General features: G+C 34.1%; 1 protein-coding gene, 1 long non-coding RNA gene and 1 pseudogene across 3 annotated transcripts; 1 reads left to right on the forward strand and 2 right to left on the reverse strand.

Moving 5' to 3' along the window:
• The first annotated feature begins 752 nt into the window (after positions 1–752).
• On the forward strand, positions 753–3673 carry LOC139901137 (plasmodesmata-located protein 2-like; annotated as a pseudogene).
• A 1920-nt stretch (positions 3674–5593) lies between these two features.
• LOC139897517 (uncharacterized) lies at positions 5594–7823 on the reverse strand. Its single transcript, XM_071880214.1, has 4 exons — positions 7577–7823; positions 6989–7217; positions 6761–6910; positions 5594–6291 (listed from the first exon to the last, which is right to left on the reverse strand). The coding sequence occupies exons 1-4, from the start codon at positions 7793–7795 to the stop codon at positions 5639–5641; spliced, it is 1251 nt and encodes a 416-aa protein (XP_071736315.1). The 5' UTR covers positions 7796–7823; the 3' UTR covers positions 5594–5638.
• A 5134-nt stretch (positions 7824–12957) lies between these two features.
• On the reverse strand, positions 12958–15392 carry LOC139897518 (uncharacterized). 2 transcript variants are annotated; one of them, XR_011776625.1, is made up of 4 exons: positions 14134–15392; positions 13935–14005; positions 13652–13833; positions 12958–13581 (listed from the first exon to the last, which is right to left on the reverse strand). It is a non-coding gene; the product is annotated as an uncharacterized lncRNA (long non-coding RNA). The 2 variants fall into 2 exon arrangements; XR_011776624.1 differs by having other exon boundaries at positions 13935–15389.
• Positions 15393–16062: the final 670 nt, after the last annotated feature.

Here is a 16062-nt window from a genome sequence, read left to right on the forward strand (position 1 = left end):
AGATTAACCTTATTCGATCGGAATCGAATAAGTTAATATCTTAAGGTGAGGATTAATTCCGATAACGACCGGAATACTGATCGGAATTGTATTAACGACTGGAGAGATGTTACTGTAATTAATTTGGACAGAGTAACATTAATGCATCCAGGTTGTTGGGTAAATGATCTTGTTTGCGTATTTATAGATGTTATGAGGGAATGGTGACGTGGCACATGTCCCTTTCATGGTTGTAACAAACTTTTCCAATCCCGAGGGGTGACGTGGCACCCGTCCCTTTCATGGGAATAATCGAGCAAATCCTAATAAACTTTCCTAGATTCGTGGGCTGACGTGGCGTACAGCTTGTTTGTATGTTTGTCCCGGGATCGAGTACTCGTTCCGGGACAGTGCACTCGTTCCGGGATGGAGTGTCTGCTTCGGAACAACGCACTTGCTCCGGGACAGCATGCTTGTCCCGGGACGTTATCCTTGTACTGGGTTAGAACACCAAACCGGAAAGTTGTGGTAGTTCCTGTAGTCTGGTGGTCCCGACTAGGTCATTACGGGTGAATGCCTTGATCAATCGGGAGGGTTTTGCCTCGTATTTACACCAAGTGTTTCTTCACGGTGTCTGTCATGACCTTGCATAATTGTTGTCGGTTTATCAGCAGGCTTATTTGTGTGTTAATATAATCCTTATCTTCTTAATGCCTTTGTATCCGGCTCGGTGATGCCGGTAGCGTGCATGCTTGTCCAGGCTGGATTCTTACATGGCGTTACCGGCTAGCCGTTGTCCGACGTGGACCTTCCCGAGTGCATACGTAAGTTACCTTCTGGTCAGGTTACTGAGGTGATGCCGGGAAGGCGTTCTTTTCCAGGATTGGCTACGCCGGGTAAAACTCTAGCCGAGATGTTACTTATTAGTGTCTTTTTGAGACGGATCATTATACGTATCATCAATTACCATGGCATCATAACCCAAAAAGTAGCACTTGACCACTCTACATTACACTTATAAGTTATAACTATTATATGCTCATACCCACTTCCATCCGATCCAATATCCCTTATAAAGTTAAAAAGGGTGGTAGGGCCAAACCCAAAACCTAGAACTTTAAGAATCAAAACCAGTGCTTTACCAAACATCAAGAACCTCATCAAATCTCCCCCAAAAACCATGATTTAATCAACTGAAAACCCCTATAAAAAATGTATTCCCAGTTACCCTAAAAGGCCATTTTCCTTATATTGTTTTTGTGTCTAATTATCATCCCACTTGTTAATTCTGCACCAGACAACTCAAATTTAGTATACAAAGGATGTGCAAAGCAAACTTTTCAAGACCCAAATGGGGTTTACTCATCTGCACTTTCTGCCATTTTTGGGACCTTAATTCAACAATCTTCAAAAGAAAAGTTTTTTAAGACAACAAGTGGTAGTGGGCAAGCTTCAATTTCTGGTCTTTTTCGATGTAGAGGTGATTTAAGCAATCTTGATTGTTACAACTGTGTAAGCAGATTACCAATTTTAATGGACAAACTTTGTGGTAAAACTGTAGCAGCAAGATTGCAACTTTTAGGTTGTTATATGCTTTATGAAGTTTCAGGGTTTGCTCAAATATCTGGAATGGAAATGATTTATAAAACTTGTGGGTCCACAAATGGTGGTGGGGTTGGGTTTCAAGAAAGAAGGGATTCTGCATATACATATTTGGAAAATGGTATTGCAAATGGGAATAGTGGATTCTATACAAATAATTATGAATCTGTTTATGTTGTGGGTCAATGTGAAGGTGATTTAGGGACTTCTCATTGTAAAGTGTGTTAAAAGTGCTGTTTAAAGAGCTCAAGTTGAATGTGGGAGTTCTTTTTCAGGACAAGTTTATTCGCATAGATGTTTTGTTAGTTTTAGTTATTATTCTAATTTGTGTGATTTGTGTCATGAGATATGGAGAGGTCATGGTTCCATCGTTAGGGATGGATGACATGATTTTTTTTAAAATAATTGAATATCAATAATGGTGTTATATATTGACCCTATAGGGAGGTTTTACCGGATTCGTTCACGGACCTCTACCCAGGAACACTGCCCGAATGGATGTGTTCCCGGTACCGTCGATCGGGTTCGGGTTTCCGCCCGAACGTGTGTGATACGTGCAAATGATGAGAGTCGTTGAAATAACTGATCTACTGATGTCAAAAAATCGCCGTTCAAAAAAGAAATCCGAAAAAATCATCATCTTCTGATTCATCTCCATATTCATCATTATCATCATCATCTTCATATTCTTCACTATCTTATTTTTCATCAGGTATGACTAAATAAGTGATTAATGTCATGTTTATAATTTAGTCTTTAACTAGTTGTGGAGCTCTCGCTTCGCGCGCTCCGTTTTAAATGCGAATTAAAAAAAAGTCTTGATCTTTTTTGTAAAAAAGAATTTTTGTCGACATTTAATATTGAAGGGTTGTTCCTTTTGTGAAGTTGCTTCTTTTAGCGTTCGAGTTTTTTTTTTTTTTTTAAGTTAGTTGATCTATTTTGTAAAAAAGAATGTTTCTCGACATCTTTTGGTAGCATTGAAGGGTTGTTCCTTTTATGAAAGTTGCCTCTTTTATCGTTGAGGAAGAAAAGAAAAAAAAAAAGTTAGTGATTTTTTTGTAAAAAAAAAATAAATAATTTTTGACATCTTTTGGTAACATTAAAAGGTTGGTTCTTTTACGAAAGTTGCTTCTTTTATCGTTGGAGACAAAAAAAATATATACTGTAGCACAGTAGTGGCCCATGTGGGTCCAACTGTTTGAGGGCAGCGTACAAGTCAGTAAAGCGTGGTGGGTGTTATTATTCGGTATTTTTGGTTTTAGTAATGAGATAAATAATAATTTAGAAGTTAGAGTATAGGTATAAAGTGGAGGGTTTGATTTGTATTTTAATGGAAGTTAGGGGTTAGTTTGTGAAAAGCGAAAATGTAAATAGTGCTATTCGACTCATATAAGACAAATTTTGTGTAATAGATAATACTCCCTCCGTCTCATTCCAATAGTCCACAGATAAAAAACACGCAGTTTTAGGAAATCCCACTAACTTCATTTCTCCACCAATGAAATATTTTCTCTCTCCAGATTCACCAATGAAATATCTTCTTTTCTTTCTATTTATGGAAGTGGACTATTAATTTGTGACAGCCCAAAATGGAATACTGGACTATTGGAATGAGACGGAGGTAGCATGTTAATTAATGTTAATGTTATAATCTAAGTTTTTGTTATTGTGGAGACAGGGTCAAATACTGAGAAAACAGTGGCAATAATCTGAGGGGCAGCAGGAATTGGGTTTATAGTGATAAGTTTACTATTTGTTAAACATTTAGCAAAGAAACATGATAGTAAGTAAAAGCTGGAAACTTGATTAGCAGAATGGTTTAATTATATTTTTTTAAACCAGTTTTACTAATTTACCTTTATTTGGATTAGATTATTGAAAGGTGGATGAGATTGGATTTCTTCTAAAGAATCAAAGTCCAGTTTTTGAGATGGATTCTTTCATTGGTCTTTTCCAAAACCATTAGGCAAATAGTTTTTTTTGGTTATATATTTTGGTATATATAGAGTATAGGGAGAGTATATTTGTTTATTTGAAGATGGAAAGAATGTTTGTCAATGGTGGAAAAGATGGAAGAAAAGAATGTTTGTGAGCAATTTGGCCCTTTATGGCTTAAAGCCATGTAACCCATTCCATCTTTTTCTCCAATATTGCCTTTTATAAGAAGATACATAATCTTTTACCGAACTGAAAATAGGAACGTCGAGAATCACTGTGAATTCGAGTATATGATAGACACTTCATAACATTGTGAAATGGATTCGAGTATATGATTGATACTTCATAACATTGTGAAATGAGAACGAATACGGGTTTCTAAACCAACCCCGTTTCACCCTTTAAAAGAACCCAAATTTCGAGGATATGATGTATACAATTTTGTTACTAACACCATGAAGCAAAACACTAGTGAGATAACGGCTAGGGTTAAGAAGGGGGTTGGTTAGTGTGTCCCTAAGAAACCAGAGTTTCATTCAAGTTCTCTCAAAATAATAATGATCGACTTTGATTGTTGAATGTCATATTCATTCCTTGCTTGAAACAGTAATTAGTTGATTTTTTTTTTTTTTTTTTTTTTTTTTTTTGCCAAAAACAAATACGGAGTAACTTATATTGAACTTAGGCCTTTCACTAATAGTGAAAGAGCCCTTCGAAATAAAGGATACAATACCAACTCGGACAACGTCTCGCCCAAAGAAAGCAAAACTAAAACTAAGCTACAACCCAAAAGAACTAGAACTATCTTGGGATGAGCCGTAACAACCGAGCAACAACACCACAACAACAAACTAACCTACAATGTCACACAACCCAAAAGAACAATAGAACTATAATTATAAGTACCTATGCATATGATTTTTTAATATTATGTAGGGGCTAACCTACGCCCAATTGTACCACGCTCCTACCACTTCTATAACCACGCCCGTATTTAGGAAATAAGTTTTTAATGTATAAAAATACATTTAATCCTATATATATATATATATATATATATATATATATATATATATATATATATATATATATATATATATATATATATACTAAAAGTCGTTAGATCTTTGATCGTCTTATCAAGCCATAAATGACAAAAGTTGTGCGGCCTTCTCACACACGGATTTTTCATTTTTCACCCCTCAACTCTAACCAACTTACAAATATTACACCAAACTTTAGGGAGTTAATACGTAAATTCCCTAAATTAAAATTAAAACTCCACCCGAACCCTTCGAGAGCCCGTATCTTCCTCCTCGCTCCGAGTTAAATTTGACCAACCATTCCATTAAACTCGAAATATTTTCACGAACAAAACGAAACTAACTACGTTCGAAACGGACACTTTTTAAAAAACGCTAAAACCAACGACAGCCCGTATCTTCCCGCTCGCCACGCGTTTTCCGACAGCACTGTCAGACTCGAAATAATTTTATGACATACTAACTACGTTCGGGACGGACACTTTTTAAAAAACGCTAAACACAACGACAGTCCGTGTCTTCCTGCTCGCCGCGAGTTAAATTTTTTCGCCAGCACCGTTAGGCTCGAAATAATTTTATCAACAAAACGAAACTAACTACGTTCAAACCGGACATATTTTAAAAAAACGCTAAAGAGGACGACACCGACAACGACGCATAACATATGAGCCGTTTTCCCTTCTGTAAACTAAACTGCGTTAAATATGAATACGCCGGCCGAAAGCCCCCGCCGCATCGCGCGGGCCGGACCCGGACTAGTTAAAAAGAATGAGCAAGTTTCAAAAAAAAAAAAAAAAAAGGAATCTACAGGTACTCAATTGAAGGGGCAAAAGAAAATTTACATAAAGCAGCAACGCATGCAAAAACATGTTCAATGTTATACTCAATACCCAAAACAAAAGCATTCAACAGAAATCTTTAATCCTTGATTTCTCAATGAGAGCTCAAATATGAAATCATAAAAAAATATTCAAAAACGTGAAAGCTAAGAAAAATTACGAGCTCGTGCTCAAACACTAATATACCATAACTTGAATATGCATGAAAAAAACCCTTTAAATTCAAGAATCCGAAAATTATTCAACGAAAGTCAAGCCTCTCTTAATATATTGTAAACAAGAAAAAGGTAAGTTCAGAGCGTTCTCGACTTTCAGTGATTTTGAAATAAGATCATTCAAAACGAGATCATGTGTACTGTTCCTAAAACCCCTAGAAACCACAAGAGATGTATTACAAACCCAAGGAGCGTTAACTGTAAACGCCAAACCACATTCACTTTCAAAATCATCTAATAACACTTTCTTGTAAGCCTTGCATACTTGAGATACATACTTACCCATTGGTAATAAACATTCTTCTGAATTATCAGCATCTGAATGAAGATTTACCACTACAGTTCCATGTTCAGGATGAAGGCGTTCGCTTAAAGCTTTAAGAAATAGAGAATCCGGGTCCCACAATTTGTGAGGAAATATGTCCTCACCATCATACGCATCTACAAAGACCATGTCATAAACGGTCGTATTTTTTGTCATGAAATGTTCTGCGTCTGCTTCATACAGGTGTAACCTCTCGTGAACACCTTTCCATAATACTTCATCTATAAGATCTGGTTTTGAGTGTGAACGCAGTCCAGATTTGTTCATTGTAGAGTATGCGGGAAAGCCCATTGCTTGAGTTGAAGCAAAGATAACAATGGGGTCGATTTCTACTATATCAATTATGGCACCTGAGTAAATCCACATCAGAATGGCTTGGAAACTTGGAGTTAAATTTGCAAGGTTGCAATAATCATTACTCGAGGAGTACCAGTTGTAAATTTTTATGAAGGCAACTCGGGGAGTACTAGGATGTTGACCAAGTTTGACCTTGACCGATTTTGGCCGAGTTTTGACCACTTTTGAAAATTTTCCGAGTAATCCCGAGTTTTGACTGTTTTACGAGTAATCCCGAGTTTAACCGAGTACTCGCCGAGTAAATCCGAGTTCTGCAACACTGAAAACTTGAAAAAACTTGTTCTATGGAATTTGGTTTCATAATTTATAGTTTTTTACAAGCATCATAAAAATCAAGACGGAAAAACGGGTGGGTTGGCTTCGAGTTTATTATAACAAATATGTAAGTGGTCAAAGTAAGTTTGAAAGCAAGATACATAATATCAGAAACACGAAGATTAATATAGCATATATCTATCTAACCTGGAATTTTGGAAGCCAAAAATAAAGGTAAGCTTCCACCACCATGACCGATGCATAAAACCTTCAAAGTATTCGTCCCGTACACACAACTTAGCAAATCATAGTTACATAAGATGGAAGCCAGTCCAGCAGATACCATACTTTTAAGATCTGAAATTGAAAATAAATTTAATAAAAATGATAGTTCTAAAACAAACCTAATACAAAGGTAGTTTTAATGGAGATTACATGGAACAGCTAAACAATGAGGCTCTTGTCTTAAAAATACAGAACAAGAATCTGATTCCTTATAAGCCAACATAACTTTAGCCGTACTTTGTCGAGTCACATCATTAAACCGAAGTGTACGCCATTCATACCCAAGAACCCTGAAACGCGCATTTGGTTCACCTCTTGGATGTAGCTCTGCATAGCGTTGGGATAGCCAATTTTCAGTCTTGTACCACTGACTATTATTCTATATAGACAATTTTTCAAGAAAAAAAAATTAGCAACTTAAAAACCTCAAAAGATTGTCTAACAAATTACTATTGCAAATTACAATTTACATTACACATAAATCTACATACACATGTACAAATTTTTTAAGAATCGTAGGCTGGAGCCTCACTCTTAAATGCTCAAACTCAACTTAACGAACTCAATATAAGCTTTACTCAATCAAGCTCAAGTTGCTTAATTTTTAAAGATCAATTTATTAGCACCTGGTGCCAAGCAGCTTAAACATCATATCTATTCTATCTACCTTGTATACTAATTTCATAATTTAATAATTATAGAACAAACTGTACGTATAAAAACGAAATAAAAATATACCGGTCTGGAAGAATGAGAAGACACAACTGAAACGACACCGTTTCCGTAATCGGAATGAGAACTAAAAACGGTGTCGTCATCGTCGTTGCCCCACCATTCCGTTGAATAACACCAATCGCCTTCATCTTCAATACGACGTGAATTGGAGGTAATTAATCTTCGAAAAAGATATCTTGATTCTAATTTCAATTGAAGATTTCTATTTAGAAGCATTTTCATGCGATTCAGAATAATTAACTGTAAAACCCTAAATCCTAACTGGTTTAAATTTGAGAAAAACGCTAAACCCTAAACGTTGATCGTCGTAATTGTTGGGTATTATTGATTTACAGTATTCGACTCATAGTTTGAGATAATTGCTTTAAGCTCCTCTTATTTGGGATAAATTGAGGCTATTAGCAACCCCTTTCGCTTGCTTTTACTTTTCTTTCACTAACATCAGTGTTAACAAACCAAGCTCAAAACGAGTTATTCGAATTCGAGCTCGTTTATTCAAGTTCGAGCTTTAACGAGTTTGAACTCGAGTTGAATTCAAACTCGAGTCGAGTTTAAACAACAAATATTGTTCGATTACTTTCACGAGTCGAATATGAAAAAATTAATATTTGACTCGACTAGCTCGAAAACTCGTTTTATAATCGAACGAGTTAATCGAGTCTATGTGGCTTGAATATTTTGTACGATAGTTTATGACTAAACACTTGTCAAGCCACACGAGCCGAGTTGATGTAGAAAAATGCAATGTTGCAGCATGCAACAAGATTTGACTCATGAACACATGGATAGATTCCCCATGTTTTTACCACCAACTTATAATATATTTTTGATATAATCTTGATTTTAATAGTACTTATATACTCCATATGTCTCATATTTATTATTCTCGGATAAAAAAAAATTAAGTAAAAGAAAAAGTGCTGTCACATTTACTTTTTCTTTACTTTACAGTTTATTTCATACTTTTGACCAACATTTTTGTCCCCTTACTTTTTACCTACATTTTTGTCTGATATGCATAAAGTAAGGGTATATAAGAACTTCACATTCTTATTCTTATCTATTAATAGAATTGGACCATTAATCTGAGATATCCTAAAAAAAATACTGGACAACAAATTAGAGACGAATGGAGTATTATATATTATCATCTTATGTTTCATTGTTCCAAATGAAAATATAATATAAACTACCACACTCACTATCACCATGACCACCCACTACCACCACCTACCACTCACCACCACCCACCACTCACCATCATCCACCACTCACCACCACCATCTACCATCACCCACCACCACAACCCACTCACCTCTACCAACCACCTACCACCATCCTTTACTACACCACCACCTAGCACCATCCACTCACCACCAATCTCCACCTACCATCTACCACCAAGACCACCCACCTATTAACCACCTTTACCCACAACTAACCACCTCCACCTCCACCCACCACAAAACCACTTACATCTCCACCCACCACCCTCAGTCACCCACTACCACTATCTAACACCTACCGCCACTACTCATTCACCACGACCACCCACCCATCAACCACCTCTACCCACCACCAACCACCACAAAACCACCTCCACACACCACCTCCACCCACTACCACCAACCCACATCCACCCACTACCACCAAACCACATCCAACCACCAAACCACCTTTACCCATCATTAACCACCATCCACCACCACCATCCTCCATTCACCACCACTACCACCACCAACACCTGTTGTTCCGATTAACAACGTGAAGTTTGTAGGGGGTGAATACAATTCTTTTTGTTAATTAAGAGTTTTTAACAGTTTAATGATATAATTAATAATCAATTAAATTAGATTCATAAGTAATTTTCAACGTTATTCTTTTATTGTTATAATCTCAAAGAATCACTGTTATTCTTTGGCGGAATTGATAACCGATTGATATCGATTACACCTACATAGCTTTCGAACGAATTACGCTTATACAAGGTTTAGACTCTATCGATTTAATACCCACACCACTAAATATTACAATAGTGAGATTCAGCTAGTTACGGAGATCCAAAAAATCGTGTAAATAGTCTATTATCTGTTGGTACAAAGGATGTTTGTACTTCACTCGATAATTGTGTCAGAGAGCACATGGCTTCCTTTCCTCTTCGATAGCTATTTGCTGGAACACCCAAAATGGTTGGACATCCTATTAATAAACAAATGGAATGTTAGTTTCCCTAGGCGTTGACAAAGTGTTAACCATGAACTGCGCATGGTTTAACCTTTTGCATTCCTTAGTTGTCTTGTAACGTCACTTGTCAGCCGCCAACACGTGTCATTTTCTCCTCAACTTAGTCTTCGATGTCAGTTGAATAATACTCTTTGATGTAGAAAACACGGGATCCGATTATGCTTGTAATGGAGCATAATTTGTCTAAGTATTGAGTGCTGCTCTAGCCTAGTGTTGGTTCTTCATGTGTCGGTTCATCTATTCATCTTTTGCTTCAACATACATCCTACACTGGTTGTGAAGAACCTTTGAATCTTTAACTATCTTGTGCTGATAGTGAAGGCAGTACACAAACTCACTAAGACACATCATTCATTGTTGTTCCTATACTTGAAAATAATTAAGTAACATGTTGTCCTGCATATAACAGATAGTGTTCATAATCATGTTTTGTAATAATTAAATCCTTAATTATACGAGCGGTGTTCTCAGTCCTGAACCACTGTCATCTGAATAACACAACAGTAAATGCACAACCATAATACAGCTCCATAATATCTTCCAACTAACCATAATGCCTAGAGCCATCAACCCCAAGTGTTGTAATTCCCTCTATTTTGTGTTCCGCGTCGTTCATCGCGACTGCAAACCACATATCTGACACCATTCACATTGCAAGCAGTGTAATACTTTGAGGTACCCATCGGTCCTTCAGCTAGAGAGATCGTTGCTATACTTTGATTAGTCAGCTAATCGCAATTCACGTATCTATTAAATAATATATATATATATATATATATATATATATATATATATATATATATATATATATATATAAAGAGGGAGAGAAAGTTTGAATAAAAATAGTTATTAAATGTGTGTGTGTGTGTGTTTATATATATATATATATATATATATATATATATATATATATATATATATATATATATATATATATATATATATATATATATATATATATATATATATATATATATATACGAGTTTACCTTTTGGGTGAACCAACGAGAAAAATATGTTTTTATGTCAAGATTGGTATTACAACAACAACAACAACAACAACAACAAAATTCAATACCACATAAGTCACTACAACAAATGTGTATTTATAGGACCTTTTTTTCTGGGACCTAGTAAAATAGGGTCTTAAAAGACCACACAATATTTAGGGTTCCATTATGATATACGCTTTTAGAGTGAGGTCATAAAGAGCTATTTAATGGGACACATTATTTTTTTTTGTTCTATTATCTTATATTTTCATAGGACACTTAGAAAGTGGATCCTAATAAAGGAGCTTATAAGACATTTATTTATTAGTGTCTCATTATGTGTTTATGTAATAGGATACTTAATATGAACATCATTTGAAATAAACCTTTAGAGGCCATTTATTTCCGAGAGTCTTATTATATTATAACATATTAGGACATTTGGTACTTATGTCCTATAAATGTATGTTATTAGGACACTTAAATTGTTAATATGATGGATGGTTTTTTGGGGTCCTAATTATCATAAGAGTTAATATGAGATAATAGGACATTTAAATTGTGTATCATATAAATGGACTTTATAAGACATTTAAATGTTGTTGTCTCATTATTTGGTAATGTAATAGGTCACATGATATGATGGTCATATGAAATGTACTTTTGTAAGACGTTTATTTGTGTGAGTCGTATTATAGTTGAACATAATAGGACATTTTCGTATTATAGATGAACATAATAGGACGTTTAGATTCTTTAATAGGACTACTTAGTTATTTGGGTCTTAATTATCATATGATTTTATAGGACACTTTAATTGTGAATCATAAAGTTGTACTTTATAAGACATTTAATGGTTTAGTGTCACATTATGTGTTAATTTAATAGGACACTTTATATAAAAGTCATATGAAATAAACTATCATAGAACATTTATTTGTCGTAGTCGTATTATATCATAAACTAATAAGACATGTAATACTTATGACGTAGCATTGTAAATTTTTAAGACACTTTTATTCTTTAATATGACTGATTAGTTATTTGAGTCTTAAATATCATATGATTTTATAGGACACTTTAATTGTGAATCATAAAATGAAATTTTATAAGATATTTAACGGTTTAGTGTCACATTATGTGTTAATTTAATAAGACACTTTAATTGTGAATCATAAAATAGAACTTTATAAGACATTTAAAGGTTTAGTGTCGCATTATGTGTTAATTTAATAGGACACTTGTTATAAAAGCCACATGAAATAAACCATCATAGGACATTTATTTGTCCTAGTCGTATTATATCTTAATCTAATATCTAATAAGACATCTGATACTTATGTCGTATCATTGTAAATTTTCATGACACTTTGATTGTTTAATATGACGGAGGATTTTTTGGGTCTTAATTATCATATGATTTCATATGACACTTTAATTGTGATTCATTAAATGAGACTATATAAGACATTTAGTGGTTTGATGTCACATTATGTGTTAATTTAATAGGATACCTTATATCAAAGTCATATTAAAAAAATACTATCATATGACATTGATTTGTCCTAGTCGTATTATATCGAAACATAATAAGACATTTGATGTTTATGGCATATCAATGTAAGTTTTTATGAGGTGTTGATTGTTTAATAAGACGAATGAGTTTTTTTGTGTCTTAATTATTATAAAAAGGAGTTACAAGAATTGAATTTGGTGATCTTAGGAACATTGCCGGATAGTACATTTTATATATAAAAGCATCGCTAGTGGAGTGGATGGTTTGTTATGTTTGCCAAAAAGTTTGACCTTGGCTCAAATCCAGGCCTATTCCTTTTTTTCCATAAATTACAGGCACCAAATACAAGAACAAACTGGGCCAACCATAAAGCGTACTTCTTTATGATCAAATTAAATATATTATTTTGTTAGAGTTACACAAAGTTTAATCTATTCTCGGTTTCAGTTTGTTAAGTTACACGAAGTAAATTATTTGCTTTCTTGGTGTTTGGATCAGGTTATCAGCCATCAAGTACGAAAAAAGAATGGAATCAATTTTATTTATATTCACATAGCAGATGCTTCACAAAGAGTTATAATAACAAATTAAAATCAACATACTAAGAAATGTAACATCTTATCATACTCATTACAACTCTCCAAAGTTAGTACAATATATATACTCGAGCCTTAACTAGCAAAGACATAAACATATGTAACACGATTAGTCGATCCTCACATTGATCTCTGCTTATTTTAAAAATAAAAATAGAAATACAAACACCTAATATTATGCAACTTGCAATCATTACCGATTATACATGATCATCAGAGGCGCAACAGAACACTTAGTTCTATAATGACTAGTCTGATTGCACCGACTACAATGCACGAACTGTAACGAGCTGTCTACCTTCTGATCGAACCCTCCTCTTTCTCAGTCTTCCAAGTGGCCGAAGTGATTTGGGCGGGTTAATAACAATTTTCATTACACCACTTTCACCTTGATTAACCATTTCTTTCCAAAGCGTTTTATCGAGAACTGGATGAATTGTTTGTGAATACGCTTTCCTATAAGTTGGAACTTTAAAACAACTTTCAGTAAACCGATGAACATTTTGTCTACGTACACAAAAGAAGAGATGCAACTGCACGAGCACATGGTAGCCCGTAAAGCTGCCATCTTCTACACAAACAACAACGGTTCCTAATATCAACAATATTAGTTCCTTCATGCGAAATAACTTCAAATTCAGCCTTGTTCGCTCTAAGAACCTGATAAGTTCGGGATCGATAATTAGAAAAAAACACCATCATAGTGAGGATGTTATATATCGATATGTACCTGGAGTTAACTGGAATGGCGTTGCTAAAGTAAATAGTTTAGATGATGGATCTATGTCAACATAGGTGTTGATGTTGAATGATTGATTTAGAATGAACTCTGGTATGTCGCTACTGTTGCCTTGGTTGAACCAAAGTTGGCCACAGGTTCGTTAGCTAAGGCACGTAGCTGAGCATGTACATCTACAAACATCATCAATCTTAGAAAATCATATATTGGAATTTAGAAGAACCCCTACCAAACATAAGCTACTGGCCCAAATAATAAAAACAACGAAAATTACCTGGCGCATCTGAGGTTGTTCCTGACAACGCAGATACTACCACATACTAACAATGCAGCTGATGTCCTTTTCTGTTTATTACAAATATAGAGATGATCATATTGATTCCGTAATTGAATAGTAATTGCAACATAAATTTGCAGATTTAGAAACACTTAAAAAAGTTAATTTTTTTATAATAAAAAACAATCATAAATACATTGTTTGTCACACACTAAGGTTCAACACCATCGATTCACAAATCAACAGACTGAATTTGACTTTCCAATTAAGTTGGACTATGCAGAAGTGTTACAAATCTTTATCAAGTAGATTCGTTGCAGAATCGAAATAATCATGAACAATTTCCATATCATCTGCATCAACAAAATGTCTATTATCAGCATCTCATTTTTAGCCTAAGTTTTACACTTCACCCCATTTAACTTGTTGAAGGCAAAACATGGTCCACCTTAAACCATACTTAATATATGTAACATCCACTTTAAAGAATCCTTTTTATATCTTAAAAATTAACATAGTAAAACTTATATAGAATCTGTCAATTAGTTGACTTTAAAAACGACATGTGAAAACACGAATGACCATTATCATACCGTTTTGGGATATAAATAAAGACTAACATTTAGAGGCAGCAAGTCTATGTAGAATTTCAAAAGAACATTTTTGTGTGGTACACAAAAGAGGTACTTACATTATATGTGCTCTTACAATCGGAATATATTCGGAGACATACCTTTAACCCTTTGTAGCCGTAAATTTTTCTATCATCTTCAAAAAAAAGTACTTAAGTCAACATCTTCAATGGGAAAGCTTTCTGGAGATCACTTCATCTTCTCCAGAGACAACAATGTTATATATTATATACATGTATTTATACAGAATAGAAGTTCCTCTATTTCGTTTAGAGTTTTTTAGAGTAGAAGTTCCTCTTGTTCTCCACTTTTGTGGTTGTTCGTCGACTTCATCGTCACTAAATTCATACTCTTCATACTCATAAAGCTATACTGTAGTGACCCGAACTTTTCCATATTTATATATATTAATTGAGATTGATATTTACATGATTAAATGTTTCCAACATGTTAAGCAATCAAACTTGTTAAGACTTGATTAATTGAAATATGTTTCATATAGACAATTGACCACCCAAGTTGACCGGCGATTCACGAACGTTAAAACTTGTAAAAACGACATGACGATATATATATAGATATACATATGGTTAACATGAGATTATGATAAGTAAGTATCTCCATAAGTATATTAACAATGAGTTATATACATATAAACAAGACTACTAACTTAAGGATTTCGAAACGAGACATATATGTAACGATTATCGTTGTAACGACATTTAAATGTATATATATCATATTAAGATATATTAATATATCATAATATCATGATAATATAATAATTTAACATCTCATTAGATATAATAAACAATGGGTTAACAACATTAATTGAGATCGTTAACTTAAAGGTTTCAAAACAACACTTACATGTAACGACTAACGATGACCTAACGACTCAGTTAAAATGTATATACATGTAGTGTATTTAGATGTATTAAAATACTTTTGGAAGACTTCAAGACATATATCAAAACACTCATACTTAACGAAAATGGTTACAGTTACTTTTCCATTCTTTTCTTTCATCAAAATATATTAAAAGTGTTGTAAATATATTTTAAACATACTTTGATATATATGTATATATTGTTATAGGTTCGTGAATCAACCAGTGGCCAAGTCTTACTTCCCGACGAAGTAAAAATATGTGAAAGTGAGTTATAGTCCCACTTTTAAAATCTAATATTTTTGGGATGAGAATACATGCAGGTTTTATAAATGATTTACAAAATAGACACAAGTACGTGAAACTACATTCTATGGTTGAATTATCGAAATCGAATATGCCCATTTTTATTAAGTCTGGTAATCTAAGAATTAGGGAACAGACACCCTAATTGACGCGAATCCTAAAGATAGATCTATTGGGCCTAACAAACCCCATCCAAAGTACCGGATGCTTTAGTACTTCGAAATTTATATCATATCCGAAGGGTGTCCCGGAATGATGGGGATATTCTTATATATATGCATCTTGTTAATGTCGGTTA

The sequence above is a fragment of the Rutidosis leptorrhynchoides genome, chromosome 3, assembly GCF_046630445.1.
Source record: "Rutidosis leptorrhynchoides isolate AG116_Rl617_1_P2 chromosome 3, CSIRO_AGI_Rlap_v1, whole genome shotgun sequence".
NCBI classification, from domain to species: domain Eukaryota; kingdom Viridiplantae; phylum Streptophyta; class Magnoliopsida; order Asterales; family Asteraceae; genus Rutidosis; species Rutidosis leptorrhynchoides.

Bases quoted from the DNA above. Each gene is read 5' to 3' on its own strand.
- LOC139897517 (XM_071880214.1), bottom strand. From the start codon at position 7,795: ATGAAAATGCTTCTAAATAGAAATCTTCAATTGAAATTAGAATCAAGA. The intron at 7,218-7,576 runs GTATATTTTTAT...TTGTCTATATAG, and splicing joins CTTCTCATTCTTCCAGACCG to AATAATAGTCAGTGGTACAA. The intron at 6,911-6,988 runs GTAATCTCCATT...TTTCAATTTCAG, and splicing joins TCATTGTTTAGCTGTTCCAT to ATCTTAAAAGTATGGTATCT.